The sequence below is a fragment of the Tachysurus vachellii genome, chromosome 12 (genome assembly GCF_030014155.1).
Source record: "Tachysurus vachellii isolate PV-2020 chromosome 12, HZAU_Pvac_v1, whole genome shotgun sequence".
Classification (NCBI taxonomy): Eukaryota; Metazoa; Chordata; class Actinopteri; order Siluriformes; family Bagridae; genus Tachysurus; species Tachysurus vachellii.
Window position 1 is genome coordinate 5,811,175 of NC_083471.1, and position 25,451 is coordinate 5,836,625.

The window sequence follows — 25,451 nt, forward strand, 5'->3', positions numbered from 1 at the left end:
CAGAATCCAAGTGAAGCTGGTACATCTCTAGATGCCTCAGGATCCTCACAGGGTTGGCCTCATCTTAATGAAGGTCCAAAATCATGTCAAATACATTAAAATTAAACAGCAGGGCTCCAATGAGATAAGGTATGATATGTTCCTGTATTAAGGTAGCAGAAGGCATCAATGAACTGTTGTATTTTTTATGGAGAGGACCACAGACACCTTCCATGCATTCCTATAGTTTCTGTTCAGTAGTCTGTCTTCTGCAGCTTACAGCAAAAGTATAAATAAACGTATACCATAAATAAACTGATGAGCTGCTTGTGAATGAAATAAGTAAGACTTATTTCAATAAATAAAACCTACCTGTCTGGGGATAAGCCTTGACTCTGCAATCCCCTGGTAAGAAAAACATACCTTTCTCTGTGTTATGCAAGACACCAGAATTTATGAAAAAAATCTAGCTGTAGTTCAACTGAATGTCCTGCACCATGGCAAGGAACGTTCTCTGTAGGGCAGGCGCATCTTCAGATTGCCTCAGGTCAAGCCGCATTTTCTGCTTCAACGCGCTGCCAGTTCCACTGTAGTAAGCAGACCTAGTTGTCCTTATACTGAGATTTTTATTAAACAAAGAGAAACATTTATGCCAGTCTTCATAAAGATTGATGAGCTAGCACATCCCAATAGACTCACACACATATACCCACAGCATGAAAAGCATGAACCAAGTCAACAAGGAAACTGTGACACACTTAACAAAAAGTATAGCCAAAGTTTACACAAAACAAGCACTCAACAGGACATCAGTTTAAAGTTCCTTGGACATTAACATCTTGAAATCCACTGTGCCCCAAAAAAGGTTCAATAAATCAATCAATCAAAACTTCATGAGTGAAATTTACCCAGGAAGTTTGTAAGTATTACTTATTACAAATAGAAAAACGCATTTATACATGGGCATTAAATTCACATTAATTTGTATTAGTTAACTTCACATTAACATTAATTTTATCCCTAGATGTTATCATCCTTAAAGTGTGGCTGAACAGTTCTTAGTTTTGTGGTTGCTTCTGTGCTGTTGTTCCACATTTTGCCACAACCAGAGGGCCAACGTGTCCATTTATTTAAAGTTTTGTCCCTTAAGACTAAGTCACTAGTTTATACTCTTTTCCTCAGTTCTGAGCATTTTTAGCTGAATTAATTTCCTAGCCCTCTCTGTATCTTGTGAGCATTAATTCATTCGTTCATTCATTTTCTACCGCTTATCCGAACTACCTCGGGTCACGGGGAGCCTGTGCCTATCTCAGGCGTCATAGGGCATCAAGGCAGGATACACCCTGGATGAAGTGCCAACCCATCGCAGGGCACACACACACACTCTCATTCACTCACGCAATCAGACACTATGGGCAATGCTCCAGAGATCCCAATCAACCTACCATGCATGTCTTTGGACCGGGGGAGGAAACCGGAGTACCCAGAGGAAACCCCCAAGGCACGGGGAGAAAATGCAAACTCCACACACACAAGGGGGAGGCGGGAATCGAACCCCCAACCCTGGAGGTGTGAGGCGAACGTGCTAACCACTAAGCCACCGTGCCCCCCTGTGAGCATTAATTGAATTCTAAAAAGCTAATACCAATTTAAGATTAAAGGTCTTAATTATAAATGTGTATTAGTGTTTTAACTCATGGGAAAATATGTACTACAGTACATATACCTTTTGTGTGGTAAAAACGTTATATGTAATAAAATATTGGTAAAAATACACTGGCAAAATGGCCATGTTAAAATAAAAAAATAATGTTAGACATGTTATTTAAATCAAATGGTAAAAATTTCATGAAGTCTGTTTCATTTCCAGGTTGTAATCCTACAAAATGTGGAAAAGTTCAACAAACTGTGGAAAAGTTGTAATAGACCTGAGCGTTCTGAGCATCTGCTTAATGTTTGTGGATAAAGATTTTGCTTGTAAAACTAAATGTTGGCGGTGGCAGTGAGTCAAAACCATGAGGAGTATTAAATTCCTTTATATGTGATGATCAATTACAGAGACTCTGTTAGAAAACACTCGAGTGGGAATTTTCTCTGGAAAATAGTGAACATGCCTTCATTTGACTGTAGCAGTATTTCAAATCAAATGTCAGCTAAATGTAATTTTTCTGGTCGAAGAGCTTGCTGTCATTTTTTTAAAATTTCTTTTTAATTATCATATCAAGTACTTTGTGTTGATCCACTCCACTGCAATTTATTTCCTTCTTGCTGTATGTGTATGTTCTTCTGACGGTACACAAGCTTGCAGTTGAGATATATGCAGAATTCAAATACACTGCTTGCAATTAAAGTAATATTTTTTTAAATAATATATTGCTTTGATTTCTCTATATATTTAATCAATTTATCCCAAACAATCTCACCGTGCTGAGTAGCACCTGTTGACCCACCCCAGTATGTAAGCGCTGCTTGCATTGTGTAGGTTCTTCTGAAGGAAGAGATGTGGTTTTGCTGCGTCTCTGTAACTGTGGTACAGGTGAAAGTGTGTATTTTCCAGCTCCTTTAGCAGACTGAACCAGTAGCGCACTACGGATGGCTCGTTGCCGCTCACTTCGAACCCGGCCCAGTGCAGGTGAACCTCGAGGAGCAAGAGACCTACTGAGGGTAAAACATTTTCCAGGATCAGATTCTCTAAGATTTTCCATTCGGCACTCTCCATGTCCATTTTCAACACGTCTACCTAAGAGAGAAAGAGTAAACAAATGTCATCACAATGTATTGTCCTTGGCGAGGTCGTTGGTGTCAGATAAGCTGGTTTGAGTATTTCAGAAGCTATTCTAGCCACAGGGGTTGCAAGCCAGTGACTTCTGTGCTGGTCCCAAGCCTGGATAAATAGAGAGGGTTTCGCCAGGAAGGGCAGAGATGGAGGCAGAGATGGAGGCAGAGATGGAGGCAGAGATGAGGATGTTGAGGTTCTCGTTAGGAGTGACGAGGATGGACAGGATTAGGAACGAGCGCATCAGAGGGACAGCTCAGGTTGGCTGTTTTGGGGACAAGGTCAGAGACACTGTATTGAGATGGTTTGGACATGTACAGAGGAGGGAGATGTATGTGTGATTCTTATTGTGTTATTGTGTTATTGTGCCCTGTGATGAGTTGTGCCCCAAGACCCCTGGGATAGTCTCCAGGTTCCCTGTGACCTTGTGTAGGATAAGTCCTGCAGAAAATAGATAGATGGATGAATGAATGAATGAATGAATGAATGAATGAATGAATGGATTAGATAAATTAATGGATGGATGAATAGATAGATAGATAACTTTTTGCAGTGATGTTTTAAGTGATTAAGGCTCTGAGTTGTTGAATGGGGTTCAAGCCCCAGCACCACAAAGCTGCCACTGTTGTCCTCTTGAGAAAGGCCCTTAAGACCCTCTCTGCTCTTGGGGCATGGTATCATGGCTGACCCTTTGCTCTGACCCCAGCCTCCGAAGTTTGAATACATGTAGAAAGAATTTCACTGTGCTGTAATGTATATGTGATAAAAATAAAGGCTTCTGACTGTCTGTGAAAGATTGCATATTTCACTAGAGCTCTGGAAAAGTACATCTTCTCCACCTTGTGTTTCAATCTAGTTTTCCTGGGAAAAAAGTCTTAAAACTGGTTCAGCATGGATGCTGTCCTTGGAGGTAAATGAAATATTGCTGGCTAGAAATAAGAGGTAATAAGGGCAAAGAATGCAAAGTAGGTCAGCTGGCTGAAGGAGAATAACGTAATGCTAGAATGTACAGTGTAGGTGGCCTGAATTGGAGGTAAAGCAAAGAAAGTTCACAACATCTAAACATTGAGGCATAGAATTTAGAAGGAAGAAAAGGGAAGACCTAATCTAAATGATGTGAAAATTAAAGAGATGACGGATAATAACCTGTAAGAGGTGCACAACAAAGATAGACCCTTCAACCAAACCTCCATATCTGTGAATTTATACTCAAGGCAGAGTTGCACAGATTTTAGCATTTCCAACAGAATTGGTCAACATTTGAAGTGATGCTTAAATGTTTTATGAGTTCCTTATTGAAACGTGACCTGTTTTAAGAGCATTAGGTGAAACTTATTAGTGTTATGTAACTGTGTACGTGTGCCATCTGACTGTGTGATCTAGCACTTGAGTCAATGCCAGAACACATTTGCATATCGCTGATGATCAAATACACACTAGCCACGATTCTGAAGTTGTGTGGAAAAAAAACAAACTCTGTTTGAGCCTTATGCAGATCACACAATGAATATGTCATTAGAACTGCTCAAAGAAATTTAGACAGACAGGCTATTAGATATTTCTTGTATTATTGGAGTCAACTGGCCTTCAAATCCTGCTATATTTATTTGCACATCAAGGCTTTTAAATGCTATCCTTTGTCACGTGGTGTTGTTTTATTGGCAATCAGTATTTAAGTGCAATTAGATTTTTATGGCTTTCTGCTGCTTTTTTCTGCTTCACGATTAAATGTTATGGCTTTGTTCACCCTCTTGGTCTTATTTCACTTAAGTGGAATAACTGGAATAATTTCACTAAAACCTTAGCCCTCCATCTTATCATTACTGGCTAGCTGATGTGGTCTGTTTTCCCTATTTTTTGCAAATTAGACACTCACTCTGATCTAATACACAAGATTATTAAAACATTTTTTGAATCTTTTAATGGTAGAATATAATGATATGATGGGCTACTAAGGCCATTATAAAAAATAACCAGGAAAATGAGTAGTTAAGGAGTTTTAACTTAATAGTGGCCTGAAAAATAAGAACGTTTTTTAGTTATATCAGTTTTATCAGTTAGTCATGGACCAAATAGAAAGTGATGTCATTCCTACAATGTTCCCCCGATCTGGATGGCACATGTAAGTAAATTTGAGTACAGCCATGTTGGATGTTGCTTCTGTGATATTTATTTGTATATTGTTATGTTAGTTGTTTTGTCTATACAGTAACTTGTTTTGTCTATAATTGCTGTTTTGTCTTTTGCTGCTTTTCTGGCCAGGTCAAGTTTGTAATAGAGATTTTATCTGAATAGGTTTTTACCCTGGTGTCAATAAGGAGGCTCTAAGGAGTAGATTTCTGTCAGATCTAATTAGTCATGCTAACAAAGTGAAGATGATAGTGTAATTTTGTAATTACTGGAACATCATGTGTCCACCAGATATTTTTTGGAAGCTTTACCTTCCAGCATTAATATGCATGTATTCCTCATACTTGTCTATGAAAGACAAATCAATCATCCCTGCTTATGAGGCACAGACTTCACAATGATGCCTGGCCTGTAGGCTCTTCTGTTCAAGGCATTGAATTTAATTTGCCAGGATTACACTCCTGTTCATGCAGCGAGAAGCAGTGGCAGAGGGAGGAGGCTGAGTGATGAATGAAAGCGTCCAAAAAAACTGGCATCTTAAGATACGGTGTATAAATCACTGTAGCTGTTATCGTTTTGAAAGAAAGACGGCGTGAAATCTTTCTTTCTGTCAGAAACGGTTTGTGAAGGATGCGGATGGATGACTGTTATATTTCAGGCCTGAGGTCTCAGACGGTTGATAAGACGGAGTAAAGGCGGCGCTCACGTCCTCATTACACTGGAGAATATAGTCAGAACTGTTAGAAGCTATTCTCTGGATTAAACCAGAAAATGGTTACAGGAAAACATTTAATTTCAATTCTCTGTAGTGCTTATCGTACAGAGTGTCACAGGGAATGTGGAATCTATTCCAGATGAACGTGGCAAAATCTGGTGAACAACCTAGAGGCAAGGCACAATCATTCACACCCACAAACACAATCACACAACAATACAAACACTAGAGATGATTTAGAGATGACAGTCTGTCTACAAGCATTTTTTTGGACTAGGTGAGGAAAGCAGAGAACCAGGGAAAAACCCATGAAGCAGGAGGAGAAAACACAATCTCCCCACACACACAATGTGATAGTAGGTTTACCAATACCACATGCCACGAAGATGAATAGTTTCCTCTAACACATCAATTTGCCAAAGATTACTGTTTATTTAGTTTTGTCTCCGATGGTTGAGAGTCAGGATCGCACACTTTTTCCTTCAGGGCCTGGCATGCTGAGATAGGTGTTAATTCTCAATGCTGTTAATTCTCAATGCTTATTTATTACTGTTTATTCCGCACCAAACAATCTTTCATTTACTTAACTGCTGTTTTTTACCTTGCACAAAATTTTGCACAATAATATATATATGTATATATTAGATATATAAGATCACATTAAATTATATAATGATGCCATACTTTATTGTACACTGACCGTAATATAGACACTAAATCAAGGCCAGGAAATTGCATGGTGTATATGGAATATCATTGCTTTACTTTCCTGTATATAAGCAATGCTTCTGAGTAAGCTGGTGTTTCCTCATATCCTCTGGAAAGGCATTTGAAATGTTCACATTTTCAGTGTTTACTCTTTACTATCCATGTTTTCAGTGTTTAACCCTTGTATGTTGTTCAGGTCTGTGGGACCCATGTTCATAAACATGAATAGTTTTGAAAAACTTTGCTTTCTTGTAAATTTGTTGATTTTTTTTCCACTCATAACTTGATTAAATTTGATTTTCTTTTTTTATTACATTTTATTAAAAAACAACAAAAAACGATAGGGGCACGGTGGCTTAGTGGTTAGCACGTTTGCCTCACACCTCCAGATTTGGGGGTTCGATTCCCGCCTCCGCCTTGTGTGTGTGGAGTTTGCATTTTCTCCCTGTGCCTTGGGGGTTTCCTCCGGGTACTCCGGTTTCCTCCCCCGGTCCAAAGACATGCATGGTAGGTTGATTGGAATCTCTGGAAAATTGTCCGTAGTGTGTGATTGCGTGAGTGAATGAGAGTGTGTGTGTGCCCTGCGATGGGTTGGCACTCCGTCCAGGGTATATCTTGCCTTGATGCCCGCTGACGCCTGAGATAGTTCGGATAAGCGGTAGAAAATGAGTGAGAGAACAACAAAAAACGAGTAACACTTTAATTAAAAACTGTGATGTAATAAAGCTAAAGGGCAAATATTAACCATATATGCTGTTTATATTGCTTGTAACTGGGATGAAGTAAACATCTGTAGAGCATTTTAACATCAAATTTTTGATTGTGTTGAATTAAAAACCTAAAAATGCAGCAGGTCAAACAGACCCACCAACACTGGCTGAGTAACAAAAATATGAACAACATACAAGGGTTAATAAATATAAAATGAGGTAGCAAGGTTACTACTAATTCTACTTTTTCAAATTAAAAACCTACATCGGCTGCCAGTTCTGCACCTTGTCATTTTTTGGTCTGACGTTTTCAATCCATTTTTTTTTTGTTCAAGGAATAAATGAAACCGTGTATCATCTCTACATCCTAAACAGATATAAAACCACACATAAAGAGAAAAAAGGCTCCAAGTCAGCATTGACAATGTTGGTTTCTTGTTTAAAATGTAATATTACCTATTTTGTAATGTTCCCTATATTTCTCCTCAAGTGTGAAACATGATCAGGAAGGTGCTATATCTGGATATAATGATTAACATAACTTTAGTGCTAAAAATTGAGGTAAAAGAGGTCATTTGCATATTACTGGAATTTAAAATGTATTCCGTGAGGAATGAGGTCTGAAATAGGTCACTGATACCTGTTTTACATGAATTTATTACGATACACTGTCCCACTTATGCAATGTGTATAGTTCTGCGCATTACCTGTCTATGTCCGTAGTGGTTGAGGACAGCGGAAAGCTTCTTGGTGCTGCTGTGCTGTCTCTGTGTCATGACAGCAGGGTTCGGGTCCCTCCAATCGATGGAGAGCCGATGAAGCCACATGCGTGAGTCCTGCAGGTGAGCCTCTCTGATACTGGGGTCAAAACAGTGAACCTCACAGCCTGCCTTAGCCAAGATTTTCTCCAATTGTTTATCCTCTCCTCCCACCCTGGAAAGAGTTACGAGAGGAAGAGAATGTGGTTTATTAGTGTTCGGTTCATAGAAACGTCCTGTAACCTGGTGAATAGCACTTTGGACAATCATTTCAGGTTTCCTGATATTGTCACAACCATCATGGGAGGGAATGCACTCTCTTTCTCTCCTGTCAATCACAGCATCACTAGCCAACCATGAGCATCTGTGAGCTCATGTACTGTATGCAGTAAAGTCACACATTTATCACAACCCACATTGCACCACGCTTCCTCATATCTTCCAGCGCTGCTCGACTGGTCCCACCATCTCTCAGGATATAAGGAAGGTACACATCACAGTACGCTCTTGTCTGTTCTGGCAGCTGGGTGGTGGTACCAACTCCCCCTAGCTGTCCGAACAGCTGAGTCTACAAAAGACGTCTAAAAATTTGCCCCTTCCTGAAGTACTTAAACTAGCACTGAAAAAAACCTTGTTGTTGTATATTTTCTCAAAACAGAGATTGACAGACTGATGTTATTATTACTCTGTGACCTAGTGAACCAGTATCTGGGTTTTGCTCATTGATATAGAGACTTCAAAACAGATCTTTAAGTCACTCTGGATAACAGTGTCTGCTAAATGCTATAAATGTACAAGTGTAGATGGCGCTTTGCTTTTAACACAACTTTATGTTCACAGGAGATTTTATACCTAGAATAGTCGCAGAATTTCAAAATTGTTCCATGTGATATTGCAGCAGATGCGGTTCTGGTTGTCACGGAAACAACCAAGCTGCTCACCTCTACAGACCTTCTTAAAGGTTGGAAGAATAATAAGCATATGCATTTTTTTCCCTGGTAATTCAGACAGACTACAGGCTGCACATTATTACACCTTTGAAGATTATAATATTGCATGTAGGCTATTAAGTTTACATTGTATAGAATTGAATCCATTGAGGGTTAAATTATAAATTATCCCTCATAAGGGGGTGAGGAAAAACCACCTGAGATGACATGAGGAACCTCATCCTCTTCTGGGTGACACCAGACAATGTGATTATAATTAATTTCCCTTTCCCTTTAACTGTGTACTATTTGGACAAAATAAAATCTATTCTAGTTTTAATATGAAGACCAAAGCCATCTTCCTGGTTTCTAAGTGCAACGTCCACAGTGAACTGTTCATGTGGAGACATCCTCATCCTCAGATGATGAGACTCCAGGGAATCGATGTGAATCAAGTTAGACGTCTGTGGCTTTACAGGCAGCAGCAACCAATAAAAAAAAAGTTCTAGCACAAAGCAAGTTTCAACAATATTCATGCACATGCACTGGTTCTTCTAAAACCTCCCAACTGCACTTCTGAGTAGCAAAGAAGACAGATTGATCACCTTGATTGATAACCCAGAGTAAGATAATTGCATGATTAGGCAACAGAGCAACAAAGTACAAAGTTAAAGTAAGAAGTAAGATACACAGCTGCGCTTTGGCAAAAACTTTGGATTGAACACCCTCCAATCTGCTCTACATTCTGCTCAAGGAGCTTGGGAGGTGTTGGAAGGCAGAACAGAGCTGTAGGGTAACTACTGATATTATCTAGATGTGTACTTGCCCTGAGATGCTTTGACTATGAATTAAACATTAGCCTCAATAATAAAATTTTTTTTCGAAGTCATTCATTTCCTCTTTGCTGTTTGATGAGCTGTTTCAATTCAATGTGGCTTCCATGGTCCTCCATCTCTCCAACTCATTCTCATGTAAAATGGATGGGAAATGTAGCGAGCAGTGCCGAATGTGTTGGATTTCTTACAAAGAAAGTCATAAATGTGTATAATTGCTGTATAATCCCCACCCATTTACCTCATGAGGAATCGATCGGCTTCTGCAAAACGGCTCAAACAGCTGGGACCAGATTTAAGCGCACAGAAAAATATATTCAACGGTTTTACAAATTAGTGCATGAGAAATTAAATATAGGCTTTTAATCTGTTCTAATTTCAGTTGATAAAATCATGTACTAAAAAATGAGAAACAATACAACCCACAGAACCCAAACAAATCATGTGTTAAGGGAAACATTCATTCATCTTCTACCGCTTATCCGAACTACTTCGGGTCACGGGGAGCCTGTGCCTATCTCAGGCATCGTTGGGCATCAAGGCAGGATACACCCTGGACGGAGTGCCAACCCATCGCAGGGCACACACACACTCTCATTCACTCACACAATCACACACTAGGGACAATTTTCCAGAGATTCCAAAGATATTTAAAATGAGTAATGAGTAAATAACACCACTGGATGGCAGGTTTCATGTAAATCAGTCATTTTCTATGGAATAAAACACTTCATGGCATGCTGTTGTAGAATAATAATCACCGACTAGGTGGTATGATGCATGAAAAAGAGTTACTTTTACTAGAGTTACTAGTTTTTCTTTTATCTTTTCCTCTTTCTCTCTTTTTAAAAAGCTTTTGGAAAAATGCAAAGAGCCTTGAAGGGTCTGAAGACAAAAAATGAAAGGAACTGCTTTACTTCAAAAGTTCTGTAGTATTCTACCAATAAATAAAATAAGTTCCGATATTAAATATTAAATAATATTAATTAATCAATATTAAATAAGCTCCGCATCAGAGCAATGTTTATACTGTCGGTATAGAAGTGATTGGAATTGGTGCAGGAGATCAGGGGTAAGAACACACCACTGGGGATATCTGAGGCACATCTGCATAGTGGCAACCAAAGTAAGACACAATATGGCCAAAAGAACAGTATGTGGATCCCTGACCATTACGAAGGGACAATCTCACTCATGCCCAAAACCAAAAAAATTATGGAGTTGTTGAACAGACATGCTCTCTTCCAACCAGAGAATCTGGTTCACCATCATATCAACACCCCTCTGGATGTGGTGGTGAGACTAAAGCCCTATAGGTGCTTATGTGCTTTGGCTCTATCTTCTCTCTAGCGTTCCTACCTCACCAAGAAGTGCCAGGTGGACTAGGTGGGATGAAGGAATTCCAAGGCTTCAAAAAAGGTGCTTACCAGTTCCCCGTCCTACATAACTCTGATGGCAACCTCCCCTTCATCGTCCAAACAGACGTCTCGGAGACAGGATTAAGCGATGTTCTTTTTGCACTTTTTGCTCTACCCTGGCATGTCTGTATTCGGCCCCTCACAGCTCTGTGTCACTACAGTGTCTTAAGAATGTGATGAGCACCTAGCAACATGCACCTTGGCATAGAAACAACACATCTCTGAATCTGCCCTGGAGGGATGGAAGATATTAGTGTTTTGATGAGAATGGTGGTGAAGACAGTGCCTGTCTAAAAGGCATGTCAATACATGGTTGTCTGATTATTCTGAAATCTGGTTTGAACTCAAATTCAAGGATCTCTTTCTCTCTCATTCTCTCTCTTTATCTCTTTCAAGCTACACATGCTACCCCTAATATCTCAGTGATCCTGACCCCTTCTGCTCTCCGGACCTGCCTGATCAATCCTGATGTCCTACTTCTTGCTGGAGTCTCATCACTTAGAAGCCTCTTTATGCCTTTGAGGACGAGGACGTCTCGACATGGACAGCCTGGAGATGGTGGATGGTGCCACTTAGAAACCACGAAGATGGCTTTGTACTGCAGTTTTGCTCCATCAGTAACAGCTAAACTTCATGTTGAATCTAGAATGAATTTCTAGTTACACAATTGTACTTTTTACTGTTCTTCTTAAGGTTTTTTCTCATGTCAGTTTGGGGAGTTTATTCCTCACCACTGTAGTCTCTGGTGTGATCATTAGGTTTATGTATAAATTTCTGTAACATTGTGCAAGTGCTATACAAATAAAATGTAATTAAATTTAACTTTGGTCACTAAAATAAGAGATAACTCACTAAAATACATACTTTTCTGTGTCCACCCAGCATGGGCCCTGCTCTGCTCCACAGTTACTGTGATCTGTAACTAATTGTGTTCAGATTAAATTGTGAGATTGTGTTTCTTGTGCCTGACTTCAACTGAAAAGTAAAGCACAGGTGTATAATACTTTTGTTTGGTCCAGATGTGTGGCTAGCATGTAAAGTTATAATTAGCTCAAAACAGTACCTGTATAATACATTTCTATAACACAAGGATAAAACAGGTGAGATTATGGATCGTTGGATTAAGAACGTGAAACTGAAAATCCCAGTAAGAATGTGACAGACAGAGCCGAGGGCGAGAGCATGAGTTCTAAACTGTACATTCATTCATTCATTCATTCATTCATTCATTCATTTTCTACCGCTTATCCGAACTACCTCGGGTCACAGGGAGCCTGTGCCTCAGGCGTCATTGGGCATCAAGGCAGGATACACCCTGGACGGAGTGCCAACCCATCACAGGGCACATACACACTCTCCTTCACTCACGCAATCACACACTACGGACAATTTTCCAGAGGTGCCAATCAACCTACCATGCATGTCTTTGGACCGGGGGAGGAAACCCGAGTACCTGGAGGAAACCCCAGAGGCACGGGGAGAACATGCAAACTCCACACACACAAGGCGGAGGCGGGAATCGAACCCCCAACCCTGGAGGTGTGAGGCGAACGTGCTAACCACTAAGCCACCGTGCCTCCCTAAACTGTACAATTCAATTCAATTTATTTTGTTCTCTAATTGTTTATCCTCTCCTCCCACCCTGCAAAGAGTTACGAGAGGAAGAGAATGGAGTTTATTAGTGTTCGGTATTAGTGTTCCGCTTGTCTCAAAGAAGCTTTACAGAAGCATAGAAACAGAATAAAAAGTATAAAGTTTCAAATTAAGTTACTATTTATCTCTAACATTTATCTCAAATGATCAAGTCTGAGGTGACTGTGGTGAGGAAAAACTCCCTATGATATGATAAAGAAACCTTGAGAGGAACCAGACTCAGAAGGGAACCTCATCCTCATTTGGGTGACACTGAACAGGAAATAATGTCAATTTTAATTAATAATTAAAATAATTAATAATGTCCTTTTGTGAGTGGAATTGTGTAACCAAGAGCTCCAGTGGAACTAACAGATCAGCATCATTTCTGAGTTCATTACAGACTTAACACTAATTCCTCCCTGCAGATCGCTTCAAATTTTCACTGAACAAAGAAAGAGGAGGAACTATAACCATGTGGAACTTGATGTAAGGCTAAAGCTCTCCACTTTGAATCCAGACAATCCTTGGCACTTTTAAAAGTACTTTCAAGACCATGCAGTTGGTGAAGTTTATAAAAAGAAGTATATAAAATAGACCAAGGTGTCTATAAACAGTGACTTTTCCATAAACATGTGTTACAGTATAGTTTGACTTGATTACAGCAAGAGCCAAATATATGGGTTATTAGCGTACAGCTGCACACATATTTAACAGACTATACAGAGAGAGAGAGAGAGAGAGAGAGAGAGAGAGAGAGAGAGAGAGAGAGAGAGAGAGAGAGAAGAGGGCTAATACTTATATAAAAATGTGCTGAGACAGTAGTCAGGGAATTAGACGGAGCCGAGATGACAAGATATCCAGCATCGCTGGAAATAATCCAGGAACAACCTTCACCACAGAGACAACCTTGTGAGAAATGTGTGGTGTTTTTATATCTTAGTGGGGACCAAATATAAGAATCCTTTTATTTACTTTTGCTTGAAATATCATTAATTACCTGCAAACTTCCATTAATGTTATTTCTTGCTAAAAAAGTGCAAAAACTCAATGGAGATGATTGACAATTTGCATTTATTGTCTTCCTGTAATTCTTACCTCGCTGATATTGTGTGGTTAGTTTGTGTGTGTGAAAGGGAAAGACATTGAAACGCACCCGAGTGAGTAGACTCGGCAGTGTTTGGTGTTGATGCTTCGGGCCAAGTTGAATCTGTTATCCAAACATAACGTCCATGATCCCTGAGCTGGCAGACTGTTTGCAGGATTTCTACAGGACACCTGTACATTACAAAATACACACAAACACACAATATTCACATTTTATTATTTTTTCATTACACATTTATTGACATGGTGTAACGAAATACAATATTTGATGCCTCCGTATGAAGCCGTCCATATGCTCAGGGTCACAGTGGATCCAGTGGAACACATGGCACAAAAAGAGAATACACCCTAAATGGGATGCATCTCCAGAACACCACACACACCTTCATACTATCAGTATGTTTTTTAGGAGATTGGAAGAAACCAGAGAACCCAGAGAACCCCATATGAACATAAGGACAAGTGAATACAGGGATCCTAGAGCTCTGAGACAGCTTCACTCTGCGATCCAAGACAAATAATTATAATTGAACAATATGTGATTTGCAGCTTTACACTGATTGCTTACTGCCCCTGTGTGACAGGGGAATAAGGTCCATGTGTGTTAGAGATGATGCTCTATGGCAATCTGTCCAATCTTATCCGGAAAGGTCCATTTCATCCCAACTAGTAGACTCTTAGTAGACTCTAAAACTCTGTGGTGTGGCGTCTGCTTGGTTGGAATGAAAACCTGCACCCACACCGGCCCTTTCTGGATAAGATTGGACACCGCTGTTCCAAGAAAATAACTTGAAAATGTGAATAATGAAGGCTAGGAAATTGCAGCACAAAAAAATAGCCAAGGAAGTACAGAGGATTTAAAAAAATACACAAATTAAGAGTTAACAAATTTATATAAGACTAAAAAGCAGTAAATGAACTAGTGTAACAGACCGAGAGTAGATAAGGACAAGATGTTTGCAACGTCACTATAAATAAGGTTGAAAAGCTTGATTAGCTTGCAGTTAACGACTATTTTGTTGCTTTTATTTTAAACTCATTTCGTTGCTTAAAATATAATCTCACCTTCACTTGGTACATTTTATCTCCCGATTCTCTCCGTAATCAACATCTTTAACAGCTTCCTTTTCTCCCCTTCACATCACACATTCAGAACTGCATCTTAGGTGATGATAACAACAGCCTTCCGAAAGATATTCGTATAGATATATGGTGGTGAAGAGAGCAGCCTATTTTGATGTATAAATAGTTTAACTAATGTGTTCACACTGAAAGTCACATTGTAGCCCAATAAAGAGGAAATTATTTTACAGTAACAATTAAACAATATATTAAAGTGACTGTACAGAAGGACCATGTATTTTGTGAGAAAGCCTCACCGAACACCTCACGCAGACTTGGACTTCTCAGCATTATCATATTATTTAAGTGCATGTAAACATGCTTATCAGATTATTGTATTGTATTGTATTATCTGTATTGTTTTGTTTTATTTCGTTTTGTTTGGCAGTCATCCACTAATTTTGCAAAGGAAAGTAACTGAATAAGATGTTACTGTGAGAAGGTTTAAGCTGATACTGGCTTCTGAAGAGAGGAAAGAGATAAGTGGGTTCATTCATCACCTGCAGCTGCAGTGCACAAGACTCACTGCCAAGTTTGTTCTGTCAACAGTGAGTGCGTGCTGAGAGAGAGTGAGAGAGAGTGAGAGAGAGAGAGAGAGAGAGAGAGAGAGAGAGAGAGAGAGAGAGAGAGAAAGAAGGTAGTTGGCAATTTATAGGCCTGTCATGACTCTTTATAGTCCTGCTGTGATATTGTGGTAGGTATTCAGTTCAACTCCTTATCGTGTGTGTGTGTGTATGAGAGAGAGAGAGAGAGAGAAAGAGAGAGAGAGAGAGAGAGAGAGAGAGAGAGAGAGAGAGAGAGAGAAATAACAGCTTAAATTAAATAAAATATTAAAAATCCATCTTCCAGTTCCATCTTCGTGTAAGAATGATGTCGTGGGAACATTTGGCATGAGAAAATCTGCCGTTATTCGTAGCCTTTTGGATAAATTCACTGAATTAGATGCATTATTAATTATATCAGTGGAAGCTCCTTACTAGGATAGTAAGATGTTTGGGTGTTTATTCACTATTCAATCCCGTTACGTCAGATTATATCTGATCAAAGTTATAGGACTTTCACATCTAAAACGATTATCTACTCATTTAATCTAGCCTGAGATTTGAATGCAAAGTCATGGTCAGGATGATAGCTGAGGCCATTAAATTGCACCCAATTCCAAGCTCAAATCACATATCAGAGAGGTTTTTATTAAGAATTAATTCATTATATCTCCCTTATGTTCATTTAGTTTTAATGACAGTATTAAGAAGTGTCACGGCTCCTTTAGCACATCCCCAGTGTGCTGCCTCTAGTGATTTCTAACACCTGCTGCTTGTTCCACAGCTCATTATCAGGACTGAAACCTACAATCTACCTCTCAGTGCCTCTGTGTGCTTATTGCTATTGTGTTGCACATTCCCTTATTTTTAGCTTTCATTAGCCTAGCATTCTGCTTAACCTTTGGCATTTCATGCTACCTAGCGTTTAGCTTAAAGTGCGAGGGGTATCGGGATCGTTATCCACATCTTCCAGGCCGGCTTAAGGATCGGTGGTGGCTTAAACAGTTATGGCTGTAGGATGTTAATGGGGAGGGTGGGATTTGAGACTCAGCGCCGCCAAACTATGGCGGTTGGGCCCTTAAGCAAGCCTCCCTGCTTAATGGACGCTGCATCATGGCTGACATGTGCTCAGAACTTCCTAGCAAGCTGGGACAAAAAAATAAAAATGAAAATTCTGTGCTGTAATGTATATGTGAAAAAATAGAAGTTTCCTTAACATAAGAATCAATTTATATGCAATTAAAGTGCAATGTCTGAACTAAATAAGCATGAATGCCTCCATATTTTTGTTAGCAACATGCTAGCTAGATTACTTTAGTGATTGTGAGTTTATTCTCAAATCGACAAACTAGTTAATTCTATAGGTATAGCTATATAGGTATACCTAATGTGTCTAGGTTTGTTGATCTTAATTAAATGTAATGTGGTATTTTTGTGGCCATTTTGACATGACAGGGTTGAGGATCGTCCTAGACAGAGGTCAGACGTTTTTGTCGAATAGCTACCGTACTATTGATGTAACTAACCTGTAGCTGTGTTAATTAGCCTAGTCATTAGCCTAGCTGTTAGCTGATAGTTAACTATATTGCTATTTCTTGCTTTTTATATCTTCCCTGTGTTTAGCGCTTTAAAAAAGCAGCGGCTTTATAAATACATATATTTTATTGTTTGTACAGAAATATGACAAAAACAGCTCAGAAAGCAGTGTTTAGTGTCGCTAACTAAACTAAACTGAAGTAAATGGCGCATCTCTGAACTACTTAGCATTAATAAAATTGCCATTTATTCCACGTGCAGGGTTGCCAGGTCCGGTGTCGAAAGTCAGAAATGCGCAGCAATGCTAACTCGTTCTTCTATGAAACGACGGAGAAAATAAGAAACATGGATCTACTTTTTCCTGTGTCTGAAATTGTTGGTCTAGTATTAAGTGTTTAATAAAAAAACAAACAATAAAAACAATAGCCAATCCTTCATCTACAATTCTGGTTCTGTATTTATATTTATATAGTTTAGAACATTATCAGATCAAGCTGAATAATGTATTTGTATTCAGTTGGGATACAGACTGTATGATCAAGTTGTGCCAAACCTTAGTAGGTGGTTTTTTGCAAATATCAGTCCTCTCTTCAAATGCAGATTTTCTTCTTCACTTGCAATCTTTATAGACCACCAACAGCCTTCTGCCTCACTTCCACTTCTTTTGTCGCCTACACATTTGCCACCTCATTTACATCCTTAGGATCCTACTGTACAAAGCAAACTGTTCCAGTGCGCACAAGATTCAAAATAGGCCCTGGATTTATGTCCTTTATACTATCATTTATGTTCCTATAATAAAAGCAAGTGTGTGGGTTTACCTGTGGTGTCGTAATGTACTTGAGAAACCTGAATGCCTCATCTTCCAGGCTGTGACTCTCACTTGCCCATGGCTGCAGCTTTATCTTCCACCTGAGAGACTACACACACACACACACACACACACACACACACACACACACACACACACACACAGACAGAGAGAGAATGCTTAAATAGAGACAATAGGTTTAACTGGTATCCTTCTCAACAACAGCTCGGTTAATGTAAATCCAGATTGTTTGACAGAAATACAGGGAATAGAAAAATAAAATTATATATATATATATATATATATATATATATATATATATATATATATATATATATATATATATATATATATATATTCTCTCTCTCACACACACACACGTACTGTACACACGCACATACACACACACAAACTGATATATCTGAAGAATTTCATTTAATATTCATCTTTCCAGCAGTTTATTTAAGTCCCATTTATATTCCTGGGAACTTGGAAATGAGCTCATTCTAGTATGTGAGCAGAAGAATGTTTGTAATTTGTATCATAAGATTCTGAATTGATGCACACACTGACTGTGACCCCCCTTTCTGATGCAGTCATTTTTCTAACACCTCTCCTGACACACAATTTCTCTTACTCTATATTTTAAATGATTGCACTAATAATCTGTGATACAAATGTGTTTTGTGAGAGTGGTGTGTATGTGTGTGTATGTGTGTGTGTGTGTGTGAGAGAGAGAGAGAGAGAGAGAGAGAGAGAGGGAGAGAGAGAGAGATCTATGTGAATAGTAACCTGGTTTTGTGTAGCACCATTTATTTAAATGTGCATGAAACAGTCACATAAGTTGTTGGGCTTGAGATCAGAAGGTTGTGAGCTCAAATTCCACTTCTCTGCCATACCTGGGCCCTTGAGCATGGCGCTTGACCCTCAACCGCTAACATGTACAAAGTTAAGCTTCTCGGGAAAACTGTGCTTGTTGTAAATGTAACCCGCCCCTGACTAATTAGCATTTTTAACCAGAAGATAGACAAAACATTCACAGTTATCTTGTCTAGCACAAATATTTGCTTCATTTTTAATTTTTTATGAATATTTTATTTTAATATACTGTAGAAAATAATACAAAAGGTAAAACTTTAATTATGTTATCAAAACATTCAATATATGGTAATTCACCTACTGTAACAACACCAGGGTTGTTGTTGTTGTTATTTGTGTTTTTTTTTTAAAAGTAGATCTTGTTGTAGTCTTGTTAGAGACTTTATTTTGAGATGTGTTTATGTGTTTTGGAGCATTTGTTGGATTAGGAGCATTAAAAGTATTAAGAGCAAGTGAGCTACATAGTGGAAAAAACACCACTGTGATGCTGGATAAACTTTATTTCTGTGGATTGAATCATTCATAATTGTTCTCCACACTGTATAAAGGACCGTCCTTTTTTCTTCGCTTGCATGCACATGAAATGTCCTTATGTTTATGAATAAAATGTTTTTATGGGTCATATAGCAGAATACAAATTTTTAAGGTGACAAATATAACATATATATGGCTTTGAGTCATGCAAATTCCAAAGCGTGAAAGTTTTCCCATCAACCAGTGCATGCAACAGATATACAAAATCTAAAGCCAGTCTGTGCAATTTCCTGTGTATGTGTGAGCTAAAAGCCCCCGGAGCTAAAAGATCACACACAGATCCCCACCTTTTCTCCTCTTCACCTTGCCCATGCTTGCCCGTGCTGTTCGCTATCTAAAGTCACGATTACAGCATTAAGCTGATGAACAAAATGATCTCTGCTGCATTTGTGCCATATCTGTCATCCCTGTGCTGCATGCCAGGAAGAAAAGAAATTAAATCTTGCACGGCTTTAGACATGGCCAATGGAACAGTGTGAACTGAGATACTGTGCACTGTTTAGTGAGCAAAACATGAAACTATATGTTGTATAAAAAAAAAAAATAGACAGTTTAGAGATGCTAGTGACTTATACCATGTCTTTGGACTGTCAGAGGTAACCAGAGGAAACCCCTGAATCACAGCAAGAACAGGCACAAATCCCCAACCCAATTTTTTTGCAGTATTATTATCCATGAGAGTCACTCAAATCTTTAATACCAGTTAATATTAAGAGAATTATTTCTTATATTTCTAAGCATGAAATCCGCTCAGTGTCTCGCTCTCAGCTCAAAGGGAAAGCTCACAGAACTAACATACAGGATTAGGATGATGTTTTATTAAAGAATCTAATCTGACATAGGTTTAGGAGCACTTTATGGTATAAGTGATTCATGAGTCATTCTCACATGAACATATGGAACTGATTTGGCCTGCAGGACTCACAGGTTCGATCGGTTTTAATTCAGGGCTTAATTGTGCAAGATATGCAATCTCTATTGATGTACGTCCTAAACGATTTTGCTTATAAGGACCTCTGTTGTGTTAATCTACATAGAACTCACATCAGTCTGGATTAGTGTTCATTTTGGGTCTACCCTAGCCAAGACCCTGGTCTCAAGACCAAGACTCTGTCTAAGTTTAAATCTGAGTTGAGGACAGGCAGAACGCTCAAGTTATTTCAAACCAAGTCACCATGAAACTCAGCTGCATTGTCATATTGGAACAGGTTTAAGCCTCTATTGAAGGGGTGTTTGTAACACTTCAGTGTATTAAGACGTCCTGTATAATTATGACTTTATGGCACTAGTTTGGTGAAGAACCACATATGGATGTGACGGTCAGGGGTGTACATACTTTTGAATAATGCATCAGTACTCATAGAACTCAACATTAAAGTTCTGCATCTCCAAGGTGTCAAACTCATACACTAATACTACCCTCTTCCCCCAAAACAAACACACTCATACACACACACACACACACACAGGCCACCACTCCAGGGCCCCCGAGCAAGGCCCTTACGCCTCAATTGCTAAACTGTATAACTGAGATAAATGTAAGTCACTCTGGATAAGGGATTGTGCCAAAGTCACACACAACAGAGGAACAGGAGAATGCAAAGTACTCGCCCAACCCCTGTGTACATTCTTATCTCCTTCATGCTGCATTATTTAAGCCGTTTTGTTTAGCTCTTCTTGTTTATAGTAGGCATATTTTATACTGGAGGTCAGCTATGTGCATGCACTCTCATTACACACTGCTTTTGTGTGTGTGTGTGGTCCAGATGCTTAAAGTCATTTACTAGCAACGTTCAAATTCTCAGATGTCAGTAAATGTGTGTACTTCTGCTTAGAATCTAATTCTGTTCATATTGCAGTTCAAATCAATACTATAAAGATTGTTAGGATAATTTATAAGATATTAATAAGATTTTGTATATTAATTTAACCAACAGCGGTCTTTAGCAGGGTAGAGCTAGCAGTAAAAATTCAAGTTTATTTAAGGCTACGTACAAAAGTGTGTATCGATAAATACATTAACACTGGTTAACTAGGTTACAGACTTCGGATACCATCTACCTAAAGCACTTATTTTTCAAATATACACATAAAACAAACAGGGAAAAAAGTGCTAGTTTAAGTGATTCAGGTAGAGATAGGTCTTCACCCGTCGTTTGACGATAACTAGTGACGCAGCTGTACGGACATCTAGGGGAAGTTCATTACACCACCTCGGTGCAAGAACAGAAAATAGTCTTGCTGTATACCTACATCTTACCCTGAGAGATGGTGGAACCAGTTGAGCAGTGCTAGCTGCTAGTAGCTAGTAGTGCTATTAGCACTGCCGAGTTCAATGTTAGTATTGTTAGCTACATGGTTTAGCTGTTTGCATTCTTTATTTATTTGTAATTCTAAACAACTGTGTACCTGTGCACTAGTTCTCAAATTCTGTCTTCAGCTTTGTCCGTTTCACTATTAATCAATGACTTGTAATAAGTTTGTTCTGGATTTATTTTCTTTTTTGTTTGGTTGTGCTGGGCACTTGTCAATTTCAGCCATATTTCTCTAACCGAACAAACAGATGTGGGGAAGTGAAGCGGTATTAGGGAGTGACTTCTGACTTCCGGTGAGCTCCAGCCACTAGATGTTGGCGTGACCAGCAACATTGAGTTTAATAAAGTTTAACTTTATGCTAATATGAAGTGACTCAGTGCAACGACTAGCAACGTAAGTGAAGACAGTATCACTATGGCAACCAGTAGTAGTAGGATAGGAACATCAGTGGTTTCATAGTTAAAGAATCATGTTTTATATTATTTTGCAGGTTAATCGTAAAAGAAAGTTAAATAATAATAATAAAAGAAAATGCTGTATGGGGTTCAGTGAAAAATGAACGATGTAAAGAGAACAGATACATGGCATGCTGCTCTGTATGGGCCTTTTGTTGCTGCTTATATAAGAGGCCGGAAGAAAATAAGGGCTTTTATTTGGTCTGGTGAAAATCTAGCTGGAAAGAGAAAATAATGACAATAGAATATTCAGTGATAAGACAAAATAACCGTTGTGCTCAGTCAAGAGTATGTGTGACGTTCATTCGTGTGAGAGATAGCAGAGCATGATGTGTGTGTGTGAGTGTGGGACATTTATCAAAAACCCTCACATCAAAGTTACATTCTCATCTCAAAAAATCTAAACGATTAAGTTTCGAAATGAATAAACACACTAAGAAAACCTTCTCAATTCAACCTTCAGATCACTTTCTTAAATAATATGCAGATGATATCTAATAATATGATACGATGCAATAATCGCTTCTACCCTCTAATCGAAGACGTTTCTACACTCAGATGACGCTTTCTCTGAGGGAGCGCTTAGATTATCGCATTGTGAGTTGGATTTTATTTCTGGCCTCCATTTTGTGACAGCGATTAAATTTACCAGTTTGTACGACACACAGATACACAAAATAATGGAAAAGAGCAACAACTTGGGGCTGCACTTTAGTAATGTAAAAAAAAAATAATAATTGAATAACATCGCTATTAAAATTCATTTTAATTTCTCCAGCCAAGAGGAAATACTAAAACCGAAAGCTGATGAGACAACAAAAAAAAGTGCTAACATTTAAGCAAAAGGTGTAAGTAAAGCATTTGTGACTTTTTATATATTGATATGAAATCCAAAGGAACTGAATGTGGTTTGAAACATAAATTGAATTTGAGGAATCTCACATGAAGTTCTTAGGTGGATGGGTTACCAGTGTGAACAGTTTATGAATCCCGCTACAAGCATCTATTACACTAACCCAATCTGTAGAACACTGAGAACACCTCCAGGATTCAGCACTTATGATGACGTCTGTTAAGATTTTCTCATCAGTCATCATCCTGTGCTTTGATTTAGGAGCGTTGCTCCGGTGGAATTGCTTTTTTCATTTTCAGTAAATGCTTGGATCTGGAGACGTTCCCAGGAAAACTGGGTGTAAAGGTAGAATTAACCCTCGTCCATCAAAGAGCACCATGTACACGCACACTCACTCAGTCACAGCTGTTTTTAGAAGGTGGGAGGAAACGGGAGAACCTGGAATAAACCCACGCAGACACAGGAACATACAAAACTCTTTAAAACTCTTAAGGGTTTAGGACTGAACCCTGGAGCTGCACACTCAGCATGTAGCTTTCACGCCCGAAAGCTCTTCTACACAAAGCAAACACACACTCACCTTTCTGTAATGTCTGGCAGTCGGGTAGCACGTAGACATCGAGTCGCTCAATCTTTTCCTTTCCTCAGAAACTGCCTGTGTCCTGGTGTGCATTTGAGGTTCTTTAGTAGAGATAAGTGTTCTCCAGCTCTTCACATGAAATCCCTGAAGCTCCAAATACAAATGAGCAACAAGGCACAGGATGGAGAGGAGGACACACACACGAGCGAGCACACACCTGTTCATCCCTTCAGTATTCCTCGGTTCTTCTCATGCCACGTTTTATCTTCTCCATATCTCTCCACTTCCTTAGAGCATTGCGTTTCAATTGTTGTTTTTCTCTGTTTAATCTTCGTTCTGTTTCATCATCCCATTTTCTGTTCGTCCCGGTCGAAGCACAGCAGCAAAGCTCTCTGGTTACAAAGTGTACCATGTGTAAACATCTACGGTCATATTAGTGGGAGTGAGATTGTGTGTGTGTGTAGATTCCATTCAGAACTCCAGGAACTCCTTCTTTCCCTCTCAACTTTTGGTACCTCCCCTTCTTCTCCTCTCCGTCAGCAATCATCTGTTCTGTGTTCTGTATCTGTCGCCTCTGCCGTGTTGGCACAATAAGGTTTAGACCAGATGGCAGCAGTAATTTCCTTCATCCTTCTTTGATCTCCACTCGACCAGTTTCCAAATCCAAAAAGGGCTCAAATTTCAAATCTCTCGAATACATACTCAAAGTCTTATTATTCTCTCTAATACCGAAGTAATATAGTTAAGTCATTTCAGTTGTTTGTTTTGTCATCAGTACAAGTAAACTTCCTTGTTTACTCTGAGCATTAGAACCTCACTACAACCTCATGTGTATTATTATAATGATAGACTTCACAAAAGTGTGTTGTAATAAGTACAAACCGAGCAATGATCCTAAGGTCAAAGCACAACATACACTATATTTGTTGCTTTTGCATTCACTATCTATCCCAATAAATAGAGATGAGACTCTGAGGAATTTCTTTAATCCTGAGGCATTGCTCATGGATCTAGTTCCTAAAGGAAGTCTTTTTTTTACAACTTTATCTTTTTTTTTTATTTTAACCAAAATGATAACTCCAGAATTTATCACCAGATATAAACAGAGAACTCAATCAAATACCTCTTCATGTCTGGCAATAAATAATTTAAAATAATTAAACCAATTAAAAAATACACTACTCACAGCATGGTGAGGTTTTTCTATTTTGCTTCTTTCTATTTTCTGCTTTATCTTCCCATTTCTTCATCCCATTTTCTTTATGTTCCGGTTGAAGAAAAAAAACAACAGCAAACAAATTAACTAAATAATAATAATAATAATAATAAAAGTTTTTTTACTACCTGAACATTCTACACACTTATAATAATAATAATAATTAATGTTTAATTATTTACTAATTAATTTATTATTATTATTATTATTATTATTATTATTATTATTATTATTATTATTATTATTATTATTATTATTATTATCCGTTGTATCTTCTGATCATTCTACACACTTAATAATATTTTTATTATTATATTATTATTATTATTATTATTATTATTAATAATAATAATAATAATAATAATAATAATAATAATAATAATAATAATAATAATAATAATAATAAATGTTTAGAAGATACAACGTAACTCTACAATTGTCGCACTAGCCTTGTCACCTCAGTCCAGAATCCGGCCTTCCTTATATGGTTATTGTTTCCTGTGCCTGGCAGCCTGTTGCCATGGCAGCTAATTAATCACAGCTCTCTACTTATGTCGTTAGGTTTCCCTGTTGTATGTGTATGTGCTACTGTAAGTGTCCCTCAGCCGTGGCTCATTCAGTATGTTGTTACTCCCGGGTTTTAGCTTATAAGTTGCTCAGAACTCCTTGTTACACAATTCCACTTGACTGTATACATCTGTATAAAGGATATACTTTATAATCACACTCTCCGGGTGTCTTAACGAACCGTTTAAAAGAAATAGTTAATAGTTAGGTTAATTAGTTGTCATGGCAACAGATTAGCAGGCACAGGACACAATGACCATATAAGGAAGTCACTGTGCTGACGTGAAAAAGCTACCATGAGATGCGGTGTATCTCCTAAACATTATTATTTTATTACAAAATGTT

The 25,451-nt window shown here is 38.4% G+C and overlaps 1 protein-coding gene across 1 annotated transcript; it reads right to left on the reverse strand.

Moving 5' to 3' along the window:
* Positions 1-945: 945 nt before the first annotated feature.
* Positions 946-23,781, reverse strand: mettl24 (methyltransferase like 24). The gene is made up of 5 exons (XM_060883251.1): positions 23,324-23,781; positions 17,717-17,815; positions 13,745-13,866; positions 7,726-7,951; positions 946-2,719 (listed from the first exon to the last, which is right to left on the reverse strand). Exons 1-5 carry the CDS (start codon positions 23,546-23,548, stop codon positions 2,399-2,401), a joined length of 993 nt encoding a protein of 330 aa, XP_060739234.1. The 5' UTR covers positions 23,549-23,781; the 3' UTR covers positions 946-2,398.
* Positions 23,782-25,451: the final 1,670 nt, after the last annotated feature.